This window comes from Monodon monoceros, unplaced genomic scaffold (genome assembly GCF_005190385.1).
Source record: "Monodon monoceros isolate NGI ecotype Baffin Bay Population unplaced genomic scaffold, NGI_Narwhal_1 Super_Scaffold_21, whole genome shotgun sequence".
Lineage (NCBI taxonomy): Eukaryota > Metazoa > Chordata > Mammalia > Artiodactyla > Monodontidae > Monodon > Monodon monoceros.
In genome coordinates, this window is record NW_021703778.1 from 19017788 (window position 1) to 19043157 (window position 25370).

Sequence of the window (25370 nt, forward strand, 5' to 3'; positions counted from 1 at the left end):
AAATAATGCAGAGGTAAACATTTCCAAGAGAATACTGAAAAGGAAGAATAAGGAGGGGAACCTTGGACCTGTAATAGATATTTATATTTTATACACTACTGACGCTAGAAGAAGCAGACCAGAATGGAAAACCCAGAAACAGAAAAAACATCCGAGAATTAAATGTAAGATTAAGGGGTAAACTAGGTGAGGAAAGATGGATTGTTTGGGACAACTGGATAACCATTTTTTAAAAAGTTCTCAAACGTTACACCATGCTCCAAAATAAATCTTGAATTGATTAAAGATTTAATTAGGGGAAAATAAAAGCAAAAACTAAAATATAAGTGAAGAAAATGTGCAGACGGAACGCTGGGCCACAGGGGAGGGTCAGGAGGCATGCGGAAACGCGTCTTCATTTCATCAGGAGAACCTGCGTTGGTTTCTCCTAAGTTTGCACTTGGTGACACCTGTTGCCACAATCTCTGGAACCATGAAAACAGCTTTCTGTACGTACATCTGTTAAATTCCATGGAGAAAGCCTGGGGCCCAGAGGGATGTGGAAAGGAATAAACTGAGGGATAAGGAGATTTAGAGAGTATTTTTAGGGGAGCTCTCTGGGGGACGTGGCTTTCAGCATCCTGAAGCTCCACGCCGCTCTAGCCCCAGTCGCATGCGAAGACGACTTTCTCACGGGAGATTCTAACATTTGCAAACGTCCAGAAACGCTCAGCCAGCTCGCACCAACGTTGGAAAAGAACCCAGCGCGGCCCACAAAGAATCGCAGAGATTTCAGACGCTTGGGCCTCGCACATGCGCACTGGGCACTCCTGGTCTCCGGTCCTCTGTGCGCAAGCGCAGTGACGCCTTCTTACAAGGCGCGCACGCGCACTGTGTTTAGCTGTATCGCTTGGCTAGGGTTAGTCTGGGCTGAAACATGAGAAACCGCGGAGTTTCCCAGCTGGGATGTTGTGGCCAGACCGCGTTGGCTTATCTGTACCGCTAGTGTTAGGCTCAGGAGACTGTGAGAAGCCGAGGGGGGAGGTGAGGTGTGTCTGAAGCCTGTAGGCTCTGCGATGAAGAAGATTTTTGGCTTCGGAAGTAAGAAGGGCGAGTCGCCCTTCGGCTCCTTCACCAGCTCGCGGAGAGAGAGCGGTAATCGAATCAACTCCCGGCCCGAGTACCACATCCGAGACAAGGATCTCGGGAAGATCCACAAAGCTGCCAGCGTGGGCAACGTAGCCAAAGTGCAGCAGATTCTGTTGCTTGGGAAGAATGGCTTGAACGACAGGGACAAGATGAACAGGTAACCGGGGCGGGCGGGAGGAGGCGGGGCGGGCCTGGGTGGGGTCGCTGCTGTCAGTTTCCCCTCCGAGGCTCGTGGACACCTACGTGGGATCCCGCGCCCCGCAGACTTTATAGGCAGCAAAAGCCTTAGCTGGTTTCGGACCCGCTCATGATTCCCCTTATAGAGCACTTTACTGACAGTTTTAAAGTCATTTGACTGAATGTCAGTAACCACAGAAACGAAATTAAACATGAACAGTATCTTTTTAATGTACACATTTTTATACCGTAATGTTATATGTTACAGAGAAGTGCATAATGAGGAAAATGATGTCTCGTGACAGATAAACTAATGGACTAAAAATTCTTCAGATACAATCCAGTATCTTTTTGTAAAAAAAAATTTATTTATTGCTGTGTTGGGTCTTCATTGCCGTGCGCGGGCTTCTCATTGTGATGGCTTCTCTTGTTGCAGAGCACGGGCTCTAGGCGCGCGAGCTCAGTTAGTTGTGGAACGTGGGCTAGGTAGATGTGGAACGTGGGCTAGGTAGTTGTGGCTTGCCGGCTCTAGAGCGCAGGCTCAGTAGTTGTGGCCCATGGGCTTAGTTGCTCTGCAGCATGTGGGATCTTCCTGGACCAGGGCTCGAACCCGTGTCCCCTGCATTAGAAGGCGGATTCTTTTTTTTTTAATTAATTAATTTTAATTTATTTATTTTTGGCTGTGTTGGGTCTTCACTGCTGCACGTGGGCTTTCTCTAGTTGCAGCGAGTGGGGGCTACTCTTCATTGCAGTGTGTGGGCTTCTCATTGGGGTGGCTTCTGTTGTTGTGGAGCACGGGCTCTAGGTGCGCGGGCTTCAGTAGTTGTGGCATGCGGGCTCAGTAGTTGTGGTTTGCAGGCTCTAGAGCACAGACTCAGTAGTTGTGGCACACGGGCTTAGTTGCTCCACGGTATGTGGGATCTTCCCCGACCAGGGCCCAAACCTGTGTCCCCTGCATTGGCAGGCGGATTCTTAACCTCTGTGCCACCAGGGAAGCCTGCAGTATCCGTTTTATATCAGTGTACACCTATGTATATATGTTCTCTACGGAAGGACCTTAGAAGACAGCTTTGAAGTGGGAAGATGGCTGTGTCCTTGAATAGGAAGACTCATTTTCTTAAAATATGGTCTTCCCATATTTAAACCAAATAAGCATATGGTGGTTTAAAATTTTTTGAGTTTCACATGCTTTCTTTATTTGTTGTGATGAAATTAAAAGTTTTATGTAGTAGACAAAGATTTGCCCTTCTAGATATCAAAATGTGCTGTAAGTTCCCACAAATTATTCGTTTACTAACAACTGAAAAGACAGATAAGTGAATGGAACAGAATAGAAAATGCCCAAACACCCAAATATATGTAAGACTTTAGAACTTGAACTGATGACATTTCATATTAGAAGGAAAAAATAAATTGTTTGTAAATGGTGGAGAAGTAAACTGCTAACTATTTAGAGAAAAGTAACTAGATTTTTATCTCACAAAAATAAGTTTCAAATGGAGTACAGATCAAAAATTTTAAATATTCAAAGTGAGAAAACGACCAGAAGAAAACAAAATTCCTATTTGTACATTTTTTGTGCTGACAAAGACCTTCCTAAGAATGACTTCAAAAGCAAGAATTCTGGAGGTTGATTTAACAACATAAAAAAATTAAAACCCTCTGTAGATCAGAAAAGAAGATTAACAAAATAAAAGACAATGAACTTTTAAAATATATCAACATATTTGTATCAGGCAAGAAAACATATCTTCATTTTACAGAGAATTCTTTGAAATCAGTAAGGGGAAAAAACCTCTAATTTGAAATTGAGCAAAGTACTTTTTTGCATATCCATAAGTGACCAATGGATATAGGAAAAAAAATTAGCATTTCTGGTAATAAAAGGAATTTAAGTTAAAGAGGAATGAAAAACATTTTCCCTTCACAAGGTTTGTGACGATGAAGAACAGTGGTACTTATACTGCTGTTTAAAGTCTAAGTTGCTTTTGACTTTTCATATAGGCAATTTGGTGATAAGTAACACATTTAAAAAATGTATATTCCCTTTACACATCAATTCTCTTTATACAAATTAGAGGTAAATAATTAGAGATAAATTAGAGATAGGTTACATACAATTTGTTGTTCTCAACACTGCTTAAAATAGCAATGTATTAAGACGAACTCAAAGGATTTTAAAAATAAATTACAGTGTATCTGGTATGGAGTAATATGTGACCATTGAAGGTGGCATAGATAACAGATGTGTGTTGACCTGCAGAGATGTACTTTGGTAGAACATTGAGAAAAAAAAATCAGTTTCATTATATATAAACACAAGAAGACTATGGTCTTATCTTAGCCAAAAATATGATAAAATTTGTTATTTCTGCACACTTATATTATAAGTGAAGCTTTCTTTTCCTTTTAAAAAAACCTGTGGGGCTTTCCTGGTGGCGCAGTGGTTGAGAGTCCACCTGCCTATGCAGGGGATGCGGGTTTGTGCCCCGGCCCGGGAGGATCACACATGCCACGGAACGGCTGGGCCCGTGAGCCGTGGCCGCTGGGCCTGCGCGTCCGGAGCCTGTGCTCCGCAATGGGAGAGGCCACAGCAGTGAGAGGCCCGCATAAATGCAAAAAAAAAAACAAACAAAAAACTGTAATTTCTACAGTGAACATGTACAAAAATTCTAGTAAATGTTTAGTATTAGTGAAATAATCCTGGGAGAGAGCAGGAATATGAATCTTGTACAGATAAAAATAATTCCTCACTTTCTTTTTTTTTTGGAAGTTTTTCAAGGATTGATATCTTCTGACAACTTTTAACCTCTTCAGAAGTAAAGGGAATCTTTTTATCCATGCCTGTAGATTTTACTAGGTATATATTTCGCTATATACACGTTTTTGATTTTGTGTAACTTTATTACCTATAGTATGTAAATGATTATGGATTAATCATTTTACTTTATTGCAGTCTTATGAAAATAAAATATAGTAAATATAAGTGGTGATTATTACTATTGCAAAAGTTTATAGAGTTTTAGTTGTGTCCTTATGAAAATAAAAAATCAAAAATACAAATGTAAATGATTATTACTATTGCATAAGTATTGCTTTACTTCCCAAAAGTTTTCTTTAAAAATATCGAACTCTCCAAAGTAACAACTGACATCAGAAATACAAAGAATCATGAGAGATTACTACAAGCAACTATATGCCAATAAAATGGACAACCTGGAAGAAATGGACAAATTCTTAGAAAAGCACAACCTTCCAAGACTGAACCAAGAAGAAATAGAAAATATAAGCAGACCAATCACAAGCACTGAAATTGAAACTGTGATTAAAAATCTTCCAACAGGGCTTCCCTGGTGGCGCAGTGGTTGAGAGTCTGCCTGCCGATGCAGGGGACACGGGTTCGTGCCCCAGTCCGGGAAGATCCCACATGCCGTGGAGCAGCTAGGCCCGTGAGCCATGGCCACTAAGCTTGCGTGTCCGGAGCCTGTGCTCCACAACGGGAGAAGCCACAGCAGTGAGAGGCCCGCATACTGATAAAAAAAATAAATAAAAAAAATCTTCCAACAAACAAAAGACCAGGACCAGATGGCTTCACAGGAGAATTCCATCTAACATTTACAGAAGAGCTAACACCTGTCCTTCTCAAACTCTTCCAAAATATAGCAGAGGGAGGAACACTCCCAAACTCGTTCTACAAGGCCATCATCACTGTGATACCAAAACTAGACAAAGATGTAACAAAAAAAGAAAACTACAGACCAATATCACTGATGAACGTAGATGCAAAAATTCTCAAAAAAATACTAGCAATCAGAATCCAACAGCACATTAAAAGGATCGTACACCATGATCAAGTGGGGTTTATCACAGGAATGCAAGGATTCTTCGATATACACCACTCAGTGTGATACACCATATTAACAAACTGAAGAATAAAAACATATGATAATCTCAGTAGATGCAGAAAAAGCTTTTGACAAAATTCAACACCTGTTTATGATAAAAACTCTCCAGAAAGCAGGCATAGAGGGAACTTACCTCAACATAATAAAAGGCATATATGACAAACCCACAGCCAACATTGTTCTCAATGGTGAAAAACTTAAACCATTTCATCTAAAATCAGGAACAAGACAAGGATGCCCACTCTCACCACTGTTATTCAACATAGTTTTGGAAGTTTTAGCCACAGCAGTCAGAGAAGAAAAAGAAATAAAAGGAATCCAAATCGGAAAAGAAGAATTAAAGCTGTCACTGTTTGCAGATGACATGATACTATACATACAGAATCCTGAAGATGCTACCAGAAAACTACTAGAGCTAATCAATGAATTTGGTAAAGTAGCAGGATACAAAATTAATGTACAGAAATCTCTTACATTCCTAAACACTAATGATGAAAAATCTGAAAGAGAGATTAAGGAAACACTCCCATTTACCATTGCAACAAAAAGAATAAAACACCTAGGAATAAACCTACCTAAGGAGACAAAAGACCTGTATGCAGAAAACTATAAGACACTGATGAAAGAAATTAAAGATGATACAAACAGATGGCGAGAGATACCATGTTCTTGGATTGGAATAATCAACACTGTGAAAATGACTATACTACCCAAAGCAAACTACAGTTTCAATGCAATCCCTATCAAACTACCAATGGCATTTTTCACAGAACTAGAGCAAAGAATTTCACCAGTTGTATGGAAACACAATAGACCCTGAATAGCCAAAGCAATCTTGAGAAAGAAAAATGGAACTGAAGGAATCAGGCTCCCTGACTTCAGACTATACTACAAAGCTACAGTAATCAAGACAGTATGGTACTGGTACAAAAACAGAAATATAGACCACTGGAACAGGATAGAAAGCCCAGAGATAAACCCATGCACATATGGTCACCTTATCTTTGATAAAAGAGGCAAGAATATACAATGGAGAAAAGACAGCCTCTTCAATAAGTGGTGCTGGGGATACTGGACAGCTACATGTAAAAGAATGAAATTAGAGGAATGAAATTCCTCTAAAACTCTTAGAGGAAAACTTAGGCAGAACACTGTATGACATAAATCACAGCAAGATTCTTTTTGACCCACCTCCTAGAGAAATGGAAATAAAAACAAAAATAAACAAATGGGACCTGATGAAACTTAAAAGCTTTTGCACAGCAAAGAAAACCATAAAATAGATGAAAAGACAACCGTCAGAATGGGAGAAAATATTTGCAAACGAAGCAACTGACAAAGGATTAGTCTCCAAAATATACAAGCAGCTCAATATCAAAAAAACAAATAACTCAATCCAAAAATGGGCAGAAGACCTAAATAGACATTTCTCCAAAGAAGGTATACAGACTGCCAACAAACACTTGAAAAGATGCTCAACATCACTAATCATTAGAGAAATGCAAATCAAAACTGCAATGAGGTATCACCTCATACTGGTCAGAATGGCCATCATCAGAAATCTACAAACAGTAAATGCTGGAGAGGGTGTGGGGAAAAGGGAACCCTCCTGCACTGTTGGTGGGAATGTAAATTGATACAGCCACTATGGAGAACAATATGGAGGGTCCTTAAAAAACGAAAAATAGAGCTACCATACAACCCAGCAAACCCACTTCTGGACATATACCCTGAGAAAACCATAATTCAAAAAGAGTCATGCACCACAATGTTCATTGCAGCACTATTTACAATAGCTAGGACGTGGAAGCAACCTAAGTGTCCCTCAACAGATGAAAGGATAAAGAAGATGTGGCACATATATACAATAGAATATTACTCAGCCTTAAAAAGAAACGAAATTGAGCTATTTTTAATGAGATGGATAGACCTAGAGTCTGTCATACAGAGTGAAGTAAGTCAGAAAGAAAAAGACAAATACCATGTTCTAACACATAGATATGGAATCTAAAAAAAAAAAAAAAAAAGGTTTTGATGAACCTAGGAGCAGGACAGGAGTAAAGACACAGACGTAGAGAATGAACTTGAGGACACAAGGAAGGGGGACGGTTAGGCTGGGATGGAGTGAGAGAGTAGCAGTGACATATATACACTACTAAACGTAAAATAGCTAGCTAGCGGGAAGCAGCTGCATCGCTTGGGAGATCAGCTCGGTGCTTTGTGACCACCTAGAGGGGTGGGATAGGGAGGGTGGGAGGGAACGCAAGAGGGAGGGGATATGGGGATATATGTATACATATAGCTGATTCACTTTGTTATACAGCAGAAACTAATAAGTCATTGTAAAGCAATTATACTCCAATAAAGATGTTAAAAAATTATTGAACTCTCCAGTTATGTTTATCCATTGTTTAATCCATTTGTTCATCAAATATAACTTGAATACCTATTATGTAGCAGATGCTTTCTACTCAGGACCCTGCATCTATCTCTCAGAACTCTTTCATCCTTAAAAACTTCATGTTGCCCCCATGAGCAAGATGAGAAATTTAAAATTTGAAGTATTAAGGCTTAGTCTCAATTGAAGCTTTTCTCCCTTCTTTCAAACAGAAGCACTTCTGAAGGTAGGAAATTGTAAAGGATAACCTTTACTTGTCCTTTTGAACATTTATAACGGTATTAAATACTAATATTGATCGTTGGAAATGTCTGATTTCACACAATCTATAAATGTAAATATTGAATAAAATGAGCCATTCCTATTCATTTGAATCCTGAATTTCCTTTGGCTTAAAGTTTCCTGAAAATCAGAGTTAGAATTACTTTTTAAAAAATTCTTGTTTTGCTTGTTATTTTAGTTCTCTTTCCCCGTGCTGCTTTTATTTTATTATTTTTTAAAAATTGAAGTATAGGTGATTTACAGTATTGCTCATCATGCCTTTAAGAACTAAAAGTTATTTAAGTGCCAACTGTGTGACTAGAACTGCAGTAGACCTGTTATATAGACCATTATTTCATTTGATGTGAGGCACCATGGATTGTATGATGCCCCACTATTTTATATATTAATATAGAAATTTTTTTAAATGTTACCAACTCACAGATATAGAGAACAAACTAGTGGTTACCAGTGGGGAGAGGAAAGGGAGGAGGGGCAAGATCGGGGTAGGGGATTAAGAGGTACAAACTATTAGGTATAAAATAAGCTACAAGGATACAATGTACAACATGGGGAATATAGCCAATATTTTATAATAACTATAAATGGAGTATATAACCTTTAAAAATTGTGAATCACTATGTTGTACCCCTATGATATATAATTTTTATTTTATTATTATTTTTTTATTTTTGGCTGCGTTGGTTCTTTGATGCTGTGCACAGGCTTTCTCTTGTTGTGGTGAGCGGGGGTTACTCTTCCTTGCGGTGCGCGGGCTTCTCATTGTGGTGGCTTCTCTTGTTGTGGAGCACGGGCTCTAGGCGTGTGGGCTCAGTAGTTGTGGCTCGCGGGTTCTAGAGCGCAGGCTCAGTAGTTGTGGTGCACGGGCTCAGTTGCTTTGTGACACGTGGGATCTTCTGGGACCAGGGCTCGAACCTGTGTCCCCTGCATTGGCAAGTGGATTCTTCTCCACTGCGCCACCAGGGAAATTCCGTAATATATAATATTATACATCACCTATACTTAAATTTTTAAAAATGGCAACTTTAGGCACAGAGACAGAGATAATTAGACCAACAGGAAAAATGAGAAACGAACAGACAAAAAATGCTACCAATTATAGTTGTAACACATCATGAATTATAAATTTCATTCCAATGTCAGAGATGTTAAAATGTGAGAAAATGAGCATATTAGAATCATTGAAGTACAGTGTTCTCTCTAGTCCTCAAGATATATCTTCAAAAGAGGTATAATATCCTTTTACTTAATTGAAATGTTGCCCTTGTAAAATAATAGTAATAATTATGATAATATTATCTAATAATTATTGAGCTGTTATCTGTGCGAGGAACAGTTCTAAACCCTTTGCATGGGTTCTCATTTAAGCATCACAGTGGTGTCCTGTGAGATAACTACTGCTCTATCCCCATTTTGTTGATGAGGAAATTGAGGCACAGAAAGGCTAAGTGACTGCTAATAAGTGACACAGTTAAAGTCAAATTCAAACCCAAGTTGAGCTGAATCTCAAGGTCATGTTCTTTCTGTTCAAGCAGGTTGTTCTTTCGTTAATGTGGAGAGTAAGAAGAGCTAATATATATTGTTCTTTCTCCAGAAGAAAACTAAATATTTGTTTTAAAGGGATAGGAATAGCATGCTATTAAATGTTTTCAATCACATGAACAATTGCATGTTTTGACATAGTGCACTACAGTTTCCTAAAAACTCCTCTCGGTTTCGTAGGACTGCTCTCCATTTGGCCTGTGCCAGTGGCCATCCAGCAGTGGTAGCTCTCCTAGTGGAGAGAAAATGCCAGCTTAACCTCTGTGACAACGAAAACAGGACAGCGCTGATGAAGGTACATAGTAGCCAACCATGTCAACGTGAGATGGATTTGATTTAACTGCTTAGAATAAAAATGGATTTATCTCATTTAAATAAAACGAATTGGTGAAACTTCTGGAATGTTTACTCTGAATTCCTAGAATTTACAGTCTGTGTCTTGGCATAACACTTACAGGCCATACAATGCCAGGAAGAGGAGTGTGCAACTATTCTGCTGGAACATGGTGCCGACCCAAATGTCATGGATGTCAGTGGCAACACTGCTCTCCACTATGCTGCCCTTTATCAGAATATATCACTCGCAGCAAAGCTGCTTTCACATGACGCCAACATTGAAGCAAGGAACAAGGTATAGCTCAACTGTATTTACAAAATATTTGCAATACATGGTTGTTTTTTTTTGTTTTAGCTGCAGATGTTTTATCTATAATAATATGTATACTGAATACCACCCATCAGGGCCTGTTACCATGGAAACAACTCCAAAGCCAAGTCACGGGCTGGAGGAAGGTGGTGCTCACAGAAAGAGCACAATTCTGTCTCCCAGCCACCCTTCTACCCCAGAAGGAAAATCTTCCCATTAGGATATGCCTGGGAGTGGGTGGTGGTCTCAGAGCCCACACAAGACAAAGACCTGGGGGGAGTGAGGTGAGGTGGCGGCTGGCTGCTTGCAGGGGCTCAGGGAATGGGTGCTGTTGGGGATGGATGGGAGGAGGAAGGAGACCCAGTACCCAGCAGGGAGAGCTGGGTGAGTGCAGGTGGCCAGGGCAGGCAGCAGGCTCTGAGCCCTCCAGGACCCCAGGTTCTAAGATCGGGGAAAGTGGGGCAGGTCGTATTTGACACCCAGCAAGGGTGTTCACTTATGCTGGTGGCCATTTGGTCCACCGTGTACACCTTGGGGTCTTCCACGCTCAGCCTCGGGTGGCTCCTCAGCAGGGTTGTAGCTGTGCATGGGGAGCAGGTGATGGCGAAGCTGCTGTTCCTGCTTTTTCTTTGGGATACACATTACCTCCTCCTGCTGCAGCCCCACCAGGAACTCCCTCTGCTGACATAAATGGGGTCAGTTTTACATATTTGGAAGCTCAAGCATTCCCTGAGTGAAAATATTTTGAAATAACTTAATTATCTAAGATTTCACTTTAAATCATTATATTTCTAAAGGAGCATTAGAGGGTATAGCTTTCTTTTATGTGTCTATAGCAGATATTTGTGAAAACATTGCATTTGTTAAAGGTAAGACTTTTTTTTTTCCCCAAATATTTTTTCCCCCGCTCAAATTTTTTTCCTGATTAGTGTAAAACAACACAGAAATGCAAAACTTGCCTTGGAGATAGACTTTGTCCTAAAACTCAAACAAAACAAAAGCATTTTACAATAATAGCAATCTTGCTGCTGTTGACAAGTTCCTATTTTATTAAAAAATGATTTATGTAAAAATGATTTCTCTCTCATTGCCTAAGGCTTCAGAGGGAAAAAGGAAAAGGACAGAGCAGTTGAAATATGCAGGCTGGGCTTCCCTGGTGGTGCAGTGGTTAAGAATCTGCCTGCCAATGCAGGAGACATGGGTTCGAGCCCTGGTCCGGGAAGATCCCACATGCCTAGGAGCAACTAAGCCCGTGAGCCACAACTACTGAGCCTGCACTCTAGAGCCTGTGCTCCGCAACAAGAGAAGCCACTGCAATGAAAAGCTGCGCACCGCAAGGAAGAGTAGCCCCCGCTCACCGCGACTAGACAAAGCCCACGCGCAGCAACGAAGACCCAACGCAGCCAAAAATAAATAAATAAATTTTAAAAAATAAATAAATATGCAGGCCAATTTGGAAATTTGGCAGTTAGGAAGTGCCAAGAAGAGGTTTTTGGGTTTTTTTTTTCCCCTTCAGTTTATGTATTTAGGCAAAGTTCTTTTCAGGTTTCGGGGATAATAATTCTTATTTTGGGAAAGAGCCTAAGTGAATTGTAACCTTGCCTAGAGATCAATTTTAGGAGGACTCAGAGGAAATCAGATTGGCAGTGAATGTGTGGTGATTAAATGGGAAATAAGGGAGAAGAACAAATAATTAACTGACATATTATCCTGTTTTGGCAGAAACAGCCACTTAGATAAGAGTCTAGACTCTGCTCTCAAATCTAGAACGTCTTGATGGGAAGTAAAGGGTTTAAAAGTAATGAGATCAAGTTGCATTTTGAGTTTACTCGTCCCTGTTCTACCTATTTACCCAGAAAAATTAAATGTAGTTTTGGTGGCTCTTATCTCTTACACTTTTCTTTTTTTTTTTTTCAAATCCTCAGTTGAGAAAAGGAATTGGCCACGTGGGTAGGAGATGAGACCGACATGGTTGCTACACTAATTCTCAGCTAGAACTGTGCTCGTGAACCACAGTCACCTGGGAGAGCTTATAAAAACCTTACAAGCCTAGGCTCTCCCCTGAAGATTTTGACTGAATAAATCTAGGAAGGCCCAGACATGTGTGTTTGGAAATATTTCCTCAAGATTCTGATACAGCCCTTGGTTAAGAACAATGGAATGGATGAGTGTGATTTATAAATTCACAGATCTCAAAAATAAGAAATCTCTAGAAGAGTTGGAGTTTGATAGATGCTACTTCCATCAACTCCCTCCTTTCCAACAATATTAGCCTGACTTTTATGTTTCTCTGCCTCTGTGATTGAGAAGGTAAAAGGGATATTATTGGCAATATCTATTGGCTTGAAGAATAACTCCTTTTTCCTTCCAACCACTAATCATTCACTGGCACTCAGAGAGTCTTTAGAAATTTGCTTATGGTGAGTCATTTAATAAGTAGAGTATGACCCTTTGCGATTTTTGCACCTTTTGTTATCATCCAGGTCATTAGGTCAGCAGATGTCTATCACAAACAGGGTTTTCCTGACTGCAGTAGTAGTAAAGCATGAGCCTTCTTCTGGTGAAAGCTGCATGACAGACTCTTGCAGTGTGTCTGTTAGGTTCACTGGGCCCTGGCATAAGCAAGATGATAGTTTTAAACATCAAAACCCATGAAGTTAGTAACAGTACAGATAGGAATTGTTTTAATAATTTAGTTTCAGCAGTCTTATGAACTAATTATCCATTTGGTTAACATCAGGGAGAATTATAGAAATAGATTGTAGTTTTCTTTGGCATGTGGGATCCTCCCGGACCAGGGCACGAACCCGTGTCCCCTGCATCAGCAGGCGGACTCTCAACCACTGCGCCACCAGGGAAGCCCATAGATTGTAGTTTTAACAGGCATTGGAAACATTCTTGAAGTGGATATTATGAATCTTAATAGAAATTTTTATTACATGTTGGGACCCACTTTTTTTTTGTAAAACACATGATACTAAAGAAAGGAAAGGTTTTACATGCAAATATTTGCTTTATACCCACCCGTTTGGAAACACTCACAGCAAACATAACACAAGTGGGCTATAGACTAAATGTGGCCCCTGGATGTGTTTAGCTTTCCTCCACAAATTGAGTCAGCATTTAAAATTTAGGAGACTCATGCAGAAATCTGCGTTTCAGGCTTCTCTTAAGGAATCCAATCTGGTCCCCCTTGAGCCCACGCTACTGTTTGGTCTGCCGTGCAAAGGGTGCCCCTTCTGTATGGCGCGCGTTCTCCGGTTCGCTGGCCTCACCTGGGTTCTTCACTTACTTGGGTCGCCTACTTTGCCTCCATAAGCATCTGTGTTTCCAGTTCCTGTATTCCAGTTTATTTTGATAAATATTTCTAGATTTTAAAACAGTCATTAATTTATAATCTATTTCATATTTTAAAAGAATCTCTTAAGAATGGGATTGAAATTTTCAAGTTAGAATTTATAAGTTGGTTTTTTAAAAAAACTCTTTTTCTTTACATGTTCATGTGAAGAATCACATTCCCATTGGAATGTCTGTAAACCTTATGAGGTTAATTGGTTATCGTTGGATAGGTTATGCATGTTGCAGACAATATTATATCTTTCTCCTCAGCATTGTTCCTAAAATATGCAGTTGATTTAATAGTTAAATGATTATCTCTGGAGGAGTGTTTAGAGCGTATAGACTAGTATAGAGCAATAAAATAACTACCGTATACCTGATAAATACTGTGGTAGAAGCAAAGATCCTTGGAACCGGTAAATGTTGGAAGTGAGTTTTAGAGAATGACTTTGCAGTTAATCATGTGAAGAAGTGAGGAGCATTTTAAAGAGAAGGAAGCAGCACAGGGTGGGTGAGAAGGAAGGGGCTTCTTTTTATTTACTTTCTATATTAGATGTTTAAGTTCAGAGAATCTATTATAAGTTTTAAAATTCAGTTTAGAAACATGTAACTTTGTACCTTCTGTATAAAGTGTTTCTGCTGTTTTACAGGAGGACCTCACACCACTTTTACTTGCTGTAAGTGAAAACAATCAGCACATGGTGGAATTTTTAGTAAAGAAAGAAGCAAATATACATGTAGTTGATAAGATGAAAAGGTACGGTAGTTTGTTCTTTTTCTTTTTAAAAACCTTAGTGCTGTTCTAGAGTGGTGACAGAAAGATTAAATTAGTAAGAAGAGGATTAATGTATAATCAACACACCTTCAGGTGGAAAAGCAATTACTCTGACTCTGTATCATGAAAAATAATGTATAGCAGGATTCATATTCCTTTATAATATTGACTGATGTCATTTGCAACCTGATTTTTTTTTTTTTGTTCACACGATCTTATAATAGCTAAGGGATTTTGTATTAGTTTTATTAGCTTTATAAAATATGGATTCTACTTTTTAATTTACCTTATGACACAGTATTGAATTTCTTAATTCTTTTAGAATAATTTTTTAACCTCTACTTTGTGTATATATTTTTCCTTAAAAGATGCATGTCTTTGGGATGACTCTTTGCTTTAAATTACTTTCTTTGAAGAGTACTGATGTTATTAGGTTATCACTAAGTGATTGTTAATCACTATTACCAGACACTTTGGGCTCATCAGTTTTTATCCTTTTTCATTTCTAATACATTTTTGGGGGGGGTACGTGGGCCTCTCACTGTTGTGGCCTCTCCCGTTGCGGGGCACAGGCTCCGGATGTGCAGGCCCAGCGGCCATGGCTCACGGGCCTAGCCGCTCCACGGCATGTGGGATCTTCCCGGACCAGGACACGAACCCGTGTCCCCTGCATCGGCAGGTGGACTCTCAACCACTGCGCCACCAGGGAAGCCCCATTTCTAGTACATTTTGATGTTCTTATTTTTAATTGGTGAAGGTAGAGGAAGAAAGATAGCTTTAATTGGATAAACATTTCCTTCAATGAAGACAAGTCATAGGTGGGTGATAAGGAGGAAAGTGATGGGCTTTAGATTCAGGCTGGGTTTAATTCCTAGTTTTCCTACTTATTAGGTGTATGACCTTGGGAACGTTACTTATTATCAGCAAATATGTTTCCTGATATGAAAAGGAGGATAGTAGTATATCCTTCAAGGGTGGTTGTGTGGAAGAAAGATTACATATATAGTATTTCATTTAGTGCCTAGCACATGCTTATCAGCAACATTAACTGCAACCATGACTATTTTTATTTCATTATTATTAATATTATTGTTTTAAGCCTGCAAATAGCTTTTCCTTAACCTGACCTCTAGCTGATTTTGAAGTATAATATAACAGACTAAGGAAGAAATGGGGAATTCTTCCTTTATATACTCACCTGCTTCAGATAAGTGACCTCAGCATAGTTTCTTGTCCATCAAGGACTTTAAATTAGCAATTTCTTCTACATGCCATCTGAGTGGGACAGGAGGCTTCTTTTTTGTCCCTTCATTTTAGCCTTGGAGGTAATTTACAAAGATGAACACTTGAATGTGTAAATGGTCAGTTCTGCATGGATGGGCAAGATATTAACTTGGTAAAGTATATCAAATTAGCTGTTAAAGTTAGCTAAAGTTCCTAAGGGTGAAGTTATCTCTCTGTTATTTTAGAACAGCCCTCATACTTGCTGTAAGCGATGAATCAACAAATATAGTCAGGCTTCTTCTTCAGCAAGGTATTGATGTCTTTTCTCAAGATATCTATGGATGGACCGCGGAAGAATATGCTCTTATTAGTGGTTTTAATATGTAAGTGCTTACATTAAAATGCCAGTTACCACTAAACTGTGGTTAAAAATAATTTAACTGTTACTTGTTATGTGACAGGTGAGAGTTCTAGTTTGGTGCAGGCAGCTTGGGAATGGTGGTGAGATGTTCCCCATCATCAGCTGGAAACCAGCCGAAAGGCCAGACTAGTTAGATGTAGCAGTGGGCACAGGGTTCTTTATCTCAGGACTTTAAGACTTTATATCCTTAAAGATCGTAACAGTATCCATTTCATTCCAAGTGTAACCCCTGTGCATGGGGTACAAGTAGTGTCGCAGCTCTGATTTTTCTAACTTGTTATTTGGGTCTTGAAGTGTTTAGTTCATAGTTCAGCAGACTATCCTATATTTTCTCTTGGGGACTTACTTCTATACTCTCCCTCTTAAATTTTGCAAGAACCTAAGGGATTCCCTAAGATCAAAGAGACAGTCCTCTTCCACAAGTCATTTGGAGGGGAAAAAAAGTGCATTCTCACCGTTCTGTTGATTGCATTGATTCTATTGCTGCAGTGCTGCTACTAAAACTGGTCTTAGCAGGGTCTCCTTGGCAGCTGGATCTGGAGTCTGGATGTTGCTCTATAAAGACCTTTAATAACTTTAAAAGAAAAAAGAAACTGGTCCTGCAGTCGGGTCACGATCGACCTTTGCTCCCAGGATGCCCTTGCTGATCCAGATTCCTCAGTCTTCATGGTGATTCACACTTAGACTTCAAAGTGACAACTTTTTTAGTTCTCATACATATGCCTGTAGCTCAGCCACTGTTCCAAAGCACCAGCACCCAGTTCTGGCACCTGGGCCTCCTAGCTTTAGCCACACACACCCTCCCTGACACACTCAAAAACCTTATGTAGCCCACATCTTAGCCCAGATCTTCACGATGAGTTACCCTCTTACTTGTCTTTTCTGCTAGCAGATGTCAATGGGAACCGTTTTAGGCTTTCAGAGAGGTTCAAATGCTCCTGCCGGGAGAGAGCTGACTTTCCTTTTTCCTTTGTTACCAGACCTGAACCTCAAGGCTGCTTTATATCCTGTGGGACACTTTTTCTTAGGTCGTGGAAGGTCCCATATCATCCTCCTCAGAGTAGTGGGTGCCAGCTTGCCTGAGATTCCATAACTGAGGTTGGCCCCTCAAGTGATCTGTTTTCCATGATAATGAAAATCTTCTAAATGATTTACATCTGCCTCAACCTTCAAAGTATTTTCAGATTCTGCCTCATAAGGAACCCATTCACCAGAAATCCCTGAATCTCAAGTAGGTTAGTTGGCATTAGGAGAGGTAAGCCCTGTCCAGGACTTGTCAGCATCCATTGTAAAAGTAGGGTTATGTCTTCCAAGTGAATTGGAAATGAACATGGAGCTTAAGCATCATTCTAAGAAAGATCTGTTGGTTCAGAGTTTGAGTAGGTAGAGAAGGAGTAGTAGTGGTCCAAGCCAGGTCTGAACTTTGATTAGTTTTCTACTCTTGGTGCGATTAGCTGCGATAATGGGGGACAGTTATGTTATCTAATTTAATGAGGTCATATATTTATAAATAAATTCAGTTACAAATTATAGAATAGCTGAGAGTCCTTGAATTACAAACCACAAAGAAAGGACAGCTAATCACCCTGATTACTGACATTTTTCCTGAAAACTGCAACATTAGAATGTTAAACCTATGAAAAGACACGCACATTGGGTTTTTAATATGATTTTTTTAAATTAATTTATATATTATTTATTTTTGGTTGCGTTGGGTCTTTGTTGCTGTGCGCGGGCTTCCTCTGGTTGCGGTGAGTGGGGGCTACTCTTTGTTGCAGTGTGCGGACTTCTTATCGTGGTGGCTTCTCTTGTTGTGGAGTTCGGGCTCTAGGCGTATGGGCTTCAGTAGTTGCGGCACGTGGGCTCAGTAGTGGCTCGTGAGCTCTAGAGCTCCGGCTCAGTAGTTGTGGCGCACGGGCTTAGTTGCTTCGCGGCATGTGGGATCTTCCCGGATCAGGACTCGAACCCGTGTCCCCTGCAATGGCAGGTGGACTCTTAACCACTGCGCCACCAGGGAAGTCCCACAATTGAAGTTTTGATAATAGCTCTGACATTGTCTGAAGTGATCTAAGAATTTAATATATTTGGTAATTGTTTTTCATATTAGTATTAAAATAGTAATATTATTTATCACATTTTTAATACATAGCAATCGCCAACTGATTTCTGAATATAAAGAAGAAAAGAGACCTAAAACTCCATCTCAAAATAGCAACCCAGGTAAGACGTCTGATAGTAAATTACTCTTGGTGACCCTACCATAGATAAAGTAAGAGTGAGGAAGTTTTAATAATGAAAAAGCAATGAAAAAAAGCAGTGTGTAAACTCCATGTATATTTTTATTTTTTTAATTAATTTCTTAATAGTCTAGTATTCAGAATTGTTTAAGAAGTTAATTGTAGGTAATTTAAAATCAGAGACAGTATTGTCTGAAAAGAAATCCACCTATTTAATCATGGCGCCTAAAATCCCATATTATATCTTTGTGTAAATAAGAAAAAAGATTTTTCGGTTAGTATGTTGTATGTTTCCTCTATAATCACATGAATATTAGTTATTGTACAGTGATTAGCCTCACTAAAAAAGTTACCAACTTTAAGCCTGGGAACTCAACAGTACCTTCCTGGTACTTTAAACAGATGGCAAACAAGAAGAACTGCAAAGCTGAGCCAGTGTGCAGCGTACCAAGAAGAGATTATTTTTGAAAGATACCTACTGATAGTACAGAAGTCAGAAAAGCAATGCCTGGTAGAGAAGCACTGGTTATTTTCCATATTATTGTACCAGCGAGGTCTCGCTATTACCAACTTCATTTCTCACAAGTCCAGACAGAGTGAGATAGGCTGACTTCATCAGAACCAGATGTTTTCTTCTGTGTGTTGGATAATTGTCATGACACTATAATTTTGTTAGAACGAGATGGTCTGTTGCCATTAGTTAAAGGATTATCATAATATTCAAATAGCCCAACTGGAGACTCAGCAAATTCTAGTAAAAGCACAAAAATACTTCACATTAAGAAAAACACTATTGTGTTCCCTAGATGTGGCACCTAGCGCGTTGTACAATCTGTATGAGGACACCTCTAACATAGTAGACCTCTGTCCATCAAAGAACTTCTGTAGGTTGGTTTTACACATTAGAGGAGATACAGAGATGAAATAGAGCTTTGGTCTTCAAGGTGCCCATAATAGAGTTGTCCCTGGTTAATTTCTGTATTTTTTTAAATGGAATTTTCAAAGAAAACATTTATTTATTTGTTAATTTGTCCACAAATTAACTATCAAGTATCTTTTAGGTACTAGGCACTATTCTGATGTCACAGGATGCAAACATGTAAAAAACACAGTCCTTGGGCTTCCCTGGTGGCGCAGTGGTTGAGAGTCCGCCTGCTGATGCAGGGGACACGGATTCGTGCCCCGGTCCGGGAGGATCTCACATGCCGCGGAGCGGCTGGGCTCGTGAGCCATGACCTCTGAGGCTGCGCGTCCGGAGCCTGTGCTCCACAACGGGAGAGGCCACAACAGTGAGAGGCCCACGTACCACAAAAAAAAATAAAACGAAACAAAACAACAACAACAACAAAAACACAGCCCTTGCCCTCCAGGAGCTTGTTATTATAATGATCATTTTTATTATTTAGTATACTTTATTCTGTGCTTACTATGTCCCAGAGCCCACTAGGAGTTTATAAATTGTCTTTATGTATTTTTTTAAATTGCTGTTTCATATGTGCCAGATATTTTAAGTCCATGGTGAGGGATTCGAGTTTTTAAGAAGTGCATGGACCTTAAGGTAAGCGTGCAGAGTGAGAAGCTTGCCAGGTAGAGAGGCAGAAGGACAGCGTTTGGCTGGAGGAACATCTATCAATATCACATGTTTTGCAGAAAGAACAGCAGTGTACAGGCTAAGATGTACGAGTGGACTTGGCAGGATTTATGAGCAGTTCAGTTTTGCTGGTGCAGAAAGGGTGCTGTGGGGATGGTTGGTAAAGAACACTTGAGGAGGGGCTGGAGAAAAGTAGGGCAGGCACTGAGCTCCACAGCGGGACAAAGGGAAGGTCTCCTGGGGACAATCTGAGTCACATACTGCAGGGATCCTCCTCTAGGAATTTGAGTACCAGCCAATGATGAAAAGATGTCAGTGAATTATAAAGCCCTTAACTGAGGACTGAGGGTCTTGAGATGGAGGGAAGTATCATTATTCCACATAGATCAGTTTCTTTTTTTTTTTTTAAATATTTATTTTTTTTGGCTGCGTCAGGTCTTAGTTGTGGCGTGCAGGCCCCTTGTTGCAGCGTGTGGGCTTCTCTCTAGTTGTGGCGCGTGGTAGATCAGTTCCTATATTTGTTCATCTGAGTGTGCTAAATAAAACTCTCCTTCAAAATAAAAACTAAAAAGGAAAAACAAAAAAAAGAAAAGTAGGAGAGAATGGTGGTGATGTTGCAAAAATTTTTTTTAATGAAAATTTCAAGGAGGGAGTATCAATTATATCAAGTAAAATTACTGAAAAGAAAGTTGGATTTAACTCTTAAAAGTTCTTTGGTGGTAACCTTTTCATAAGGACAATTTAAGAGTCATAACATCTACTTTTTACATGAGTGGTACTTCTGATGTCCAAATATGGAAAAATTATCACATCTACCAAGGTCCTACCTAAGTTTTTCATAACAGCGGCAGCTGCCCACGTAGGGTCAGCGAAAACAGTCTGGCCTGGTGAGTACGCTTGCCTGCGTCTTCCCAGAGTTGTCAAAACCTGGGAGTGGGACTTCCCTGGTGGTCTAGTGGTTAAGACTCCTTGCTTCCACTGCAGTTCTCTATGGGTTTGATCCCTGGGGAACTGAGATCCTGCATGCCACTCGGTGTGGCCACAGAAACAAAAACAAAACAAAAAACTTGGGAGTCAACTGTGAGGAATTAAACCCTGCTTAGTTGGAGAAAATTAACTGATCTTTTCATTTTCTTTATAGGAACTTTCATACTTTAGAACATATTGTCAATCATCAGAATTCTTTGGTTTTTTTCTGGTTGAAATAGGATTGTTGCTTGTTTCAATTAGTTTCTGATGTCACTGTTTCATCTATCCCTTTTATGCCTTTATTCAAATGGATATAGAAATACAGGAATCTCCAAGGCAAATATCAAGAAAAACAAATTTGAGGAAGGTTATTCTGTGAAATAACCTGACTGTAATCACATATAACACATCAACCCAAATAATACAGACTTCATGTAAACAATGCAACTGTTTGAGAGGTTCCCCAAACCACACCAGGTTTGGCTCTTCCATAGAACTCCCAGGACTCAGCATGTGGTTGTACTCATGCTTGTGATTTATTACAGTGAAAGAATACCAAGCAAAATCAGCAAAGGGAAAAGGCACACGGTGCGAAGTCTGCAGGAAACCAGGCGCAAGCTTGCAGGTGTCCTCTCCCCGTGGAGTTACTGCATGTACTTCATTCCCCCAGCATCAGATTATGACAACACATGTGAAATGTTGTCCAGCAGTACCAGAGTCTCTCCCTCCCTCCTTCCCTCCCTCCCTTTTTTTGTTCATCAGCTTAAGATACGATGACATATGCCTTACAAGCTGAAGAAGCATGATTTCTATAATCATTTGCCACATAATGGGAAGGGTTGAGAAAAATGACATCCCTCACTACTACACAGCACTAACTGTTTGGACCGTGCTGCTCTATGTGTTGGGTCCAGATAGACTCTTGAGCAATGGAAGGACACAGTCTCAAGGGATTATACTTTTAAAATGTATATATATTTCAAACTTAAAAAAAATTCAACTTCTCCATCCTCACCATCCAGTTGACCCCATTTGCCCTTCCCTGCCTCCCTTTCAGGAGATTATCCTTTATAAAACTGGAATTACAAAGTCTTTCATGCTTATCTTGCAATTGGAAATAGGGCCAGAAAGAGTTTGTTTCCTGTGTTTTGCCATGCTCTAAAGTACAGTGCCTGTAGACCAGGCTTCCTTGTGACAGGGCGTTTTTACCCTGAACTGAAGAGCCGGAGAAGTTGTGTTACGTGATGGCAAAATACATGTATTCTCTATGCACTGCTCTGAGTGATGGAAGTCCAGAAATATCATGCTATTTAAGTTTGCTATTGTCAGTTTATGGTACTGATTCTACTAATGATATCATTTTCTGTCAGTCTCACAGTTTGGTTAGGATTATGGTCATTGTAAGCAGCACTTCACTTTTAGGTATCAAATTTTGATAAGTACTGTTCTTTTTTTTTTTTTCATTTCATAAATGTAAAGGTGGGGAAATGGCTCTCATGCATAATTAATTGCCTAGCAGTGGTATAATCAACATTCACTCTAGTATACTTTCCAGGTGTGGTTCCAAAGGAATACTTTTTTTAAAATAATTAATTAATTAATTAATTTTATTTTTGGCTGTGTTGAGTCTTCGTTGCTGCACGTGGGCTTTCTCTAGTTGCGGGAGTGGGGGCTACCCTTTGTTGCGTCATGCGGGCTTCTCATTGTGGTGGCTTCTGTTGCAGAGCACAGGCTGTAGGCGTGCAGGCTTCAGTAGTTGCAGCGTGCGGGCTCAGTAGTTGTGGCTCATGGGCTCTAGAGTGCAGGCTCAGTAGTGTGGCGCATTAGCTTAGTTGCTCCACGGCATGTGGGATCTTCCTGGACCAGGGCTCGAACCCCTGTCCCCTGCATTGGCAAGCGGATTCTCAACCACCACGCCACCAGGGAAACCCGCAGAGGAATACTTTTTAACAAAGCATCAGTCTTACACTTTTAATATTCTGTATTTTTCTATTGTTGATTTAAAATGTGTTTTACTTTTTCCTTTAATAGTGGATGAGAGTTCTGAAGAAGAGTCTTTAAGCAGGTAGGATTTTATGGATTTTTAAAACTTGTGTGTTTAACTAAGGGAACATGGAGAAAAGAAACTAACGTTTGTTGAGTGTTCTACTCTGGGTTAAACACTGTATTATGTGCTTAAATTTGTTACATCATAAAGTCATCACAACCGCTTTGCAAAGTAGCTGTGCTATATAGCTTACTTTAATTAATTAGGCAGCTGTGGTTTGGAGGGCTTGGTTAATTGACCCATGATTCCATAATCAACAAGTTGCTGACCTGTGATGTGACGGTCAGCCCCAGATCCACTCTCATGTCCCTCAGCAGAGATTGATAAGTACCCGTGTAGCACTGAGGTCAAGATACCCAAATCAGATCAACTCAGAAAGTCAAATTTAGTTATGTATTAACTCTGATTTAGAGTTTTCCTAAGAAGCCTGGTTAGTCCAAGCCTTTGTCCTGATATATTTGACAATTGCAGTGGTAACTAGTACCTTGTATTTACCATTAAGGTGTTATGGCAGATCTCAGGTAGCTGAGGCCTCAGAACCATAGGGTTTTATACAAGCAAGACCTCATTAGGCAGGTCTTCTTAGATATAACGATGTCTACTCTCCTTAAGGTGAATTAGTTTTCTATAAGAGAGAAGTATCTGCCTATAGACCATGTTATGTTAATTAAATTCAACATCTACATAGAGCATCTGTCTAGTTGATTTCTCTACTTACTGCCTTCCCAGTCTGGTTTTGGTTTTCCCTTCAGGGTAGTACCCTTGCCTGGTTTTCTGAAGTTTTTTCTTTTTTCCAAGAGTCTTTTTTCTTTTCTTTTTTTTTTTTTTAATAAATAAATTTGTTTATTTTTGGCTGCATTGGGTCTTCGTTGCTGCGTGTGGGCTTTCTCTAGTTGCGGCAAGCAGGGGCTACTCTTCGTTGTGGTGCACGGGCTTCTCATTGCAGTGGCTTCTCTTGTTGCGGAGTGCTCGGGCTTCAGTAGTTGTGGCACGTGGGCTCAGTAGTTGTGGCTCATGGGCTCTAGAGCACAGGCTCAATAGTGTGGCGCATGGGCTTAGTTGCTCCGGGGCATGTGGGATCTTCCCAGACCAGGGCTCGAACCCGTGTCCACTGCATTGGCAGGCGGATTCTTAACTACTGTGCCACCGGGGAAGTCCTGAGCCCATCCTTGATTCAGGAACCATTGCCTTCACAGGCTGAAATCTTAAAGGTTGGAGGCTGCTATTGAACAGGACTCAGGGGTGAGGCACAATGGTGATTTGGGAGGGGAGCCTATAGGAAGGAAGGTATTTAGGCAGTACATAGGGAAAGAGAGGCACAGCTGCCAGGACTCTGTTTCTACAGCACTGTCTCTGCTTGGGGATCTGAGTGCCTATGAGGGTTTTTAAGAGCTAGCTGTTTATGTGGACCTGAATAAGGCAGGACCTCTATAGGAAAACTAAGTAGACTTTATAATTTTTAATGTTTTAATCTCTCTGGGAATAGTTTAACATATAAATTAAACATATAAATTTGTTCTTTGACTTTTCTACATTTAACTTTCAAACATTTCAGGGGACTCCCTGTACTGTTTTAGAGTAAAGGGGAGGAATGGGGCCTTCTTTTTTTTTTTTTTTAATGAATTTATTTATTTATTTATTTTTTGGCTGCATCGGGGTCTTCATTGCTGCACGCGGGCTTTCTCTAGTTGCGGCGAGTGAGGGCTACTCTTCGTTGTGGTGCGCGGGCTTCTCATTGTGGTGGCTTCTCTTGTTGCAGAGCATGGGCTCTAGGCGTGCGGGCTTCAGTAGTGGTGGCGTGTGGGCTCAGTAGTTGTGGCTCGTGGGCGCTAGAGTGAAGGCTCAGTAGTTGTGGTGCACGGGCTTAGCTGCTCTGCGGCATGTGGGATCTTCCTGGGCCGGGGCTCGAACCCGTGTCCCCTGCATTGGCAGGTGGATTCTTAACAACTGTGCCATCGGGATAGCCCGGGGGGGCCTTCTTTAATAAGTGGTTTCCCTGCTGGAGAACCAAGACTGCCATTTTTGACGGACACAGATTAGTCTTTGAACCAGGCACGGACAATGGAGAAAGAACAGCATATCCTTCTACTTTGTTTTAGGTCATCAGGTTTGTTCCAGTTCTGGTAAACAAAAGTTATGTTACCCATTAATTGGGTTTTCAGTTCAGGTTTTAGGACTTTTGGTGGAAACAAATTATTCTCAGGCTCTGCCAGTATATTGGCTGTCACCCTTTGTTATGGGAACTGAGAATGGGTCTTAGCTAGATATTTCATAGGCTGGGAGAGGTGGAAGCAGAAATAGGTAACTAAAAGCTTTTCTAAAACAGAGGCCACATTTTAATGATGTCAAGAAACATCATTTAATATATAGACAACCAACCTTTCACTTGATTTTTGTTTGTTTGTTTTTGGTTAAAGAAATGAAGTCACTCATTTTTGTTACATATTTTTGCTCTGAAGGCTTTCCAACAAACCTGGTGTTGATGATTCATGGCCTACATCAGATGATGAAGACTTAGATTTTGATACCAAGGTAAAGTTCTCTCCTGTGAAAATTAGTTTTCCTGCTTTGAATTTAGTTTTGTGTAGTATTAACTTTTAAAGTTTAGCAGTGGTCTACCTCTCATTGTTTTATGTTTGTAATAGAAAGTTGGTCAGAGCAAACCATTTTATAAAAATATGACTAGTTG

At 40.1% G+C, this 25370-nt stretch overlaps 1 protein-coding gene across 9 annotated transcripts in view; it reads left to right on the forward strand.

The window, feature by feature from the left end:
• The first annotated feature begins 915 nt into the window (after window positions 1-915).
• Window positions 916-25370, forward strand: part of ANKRD26 (ankyrin repeat domain 26) — an 89374-nt gene continuing 64919 nt past the window's right edge. For 4 of the 9 annotated variants that reach the window (XR_003795895.1, XM_029237770.1, XM_029237771.1 and 1 more), the window contains exons 1-7: window positions 918-1285; window positions 9613-9727; window positions 9890-10063; window positions 14068-14174; window positions 17987-18057; window positions 22666-22699; window positions 25141-25213. Coding sequence is in view for 8 of the 9 variants with exons in the window: in XM_029237770.1 (XP_029093603.1) it covers window positions 1056-1285; window positions 9613-9727; window positions 9890-10063; window positions 14068-14174; window positions 17987-18057; window positions 22666-22699; window positions 25141-25213 (804 nt within the window). In the remaining variant the exon portion in view is untranslated. Of the gene's footprint in view, window positions 1286-9612; window positions 9728-9889; window positions 10064-14067; window positions 14175-17986; window positions 18058-22665; window positions 22700-25140; window positions 25214-25370 lie in introns of all 9 variants that reach the window. The other 5 variants (XM_029237769.1, XM_029237768.1, XM_029237773.1 and 2 more) reach the window with 5 other exon arrangements.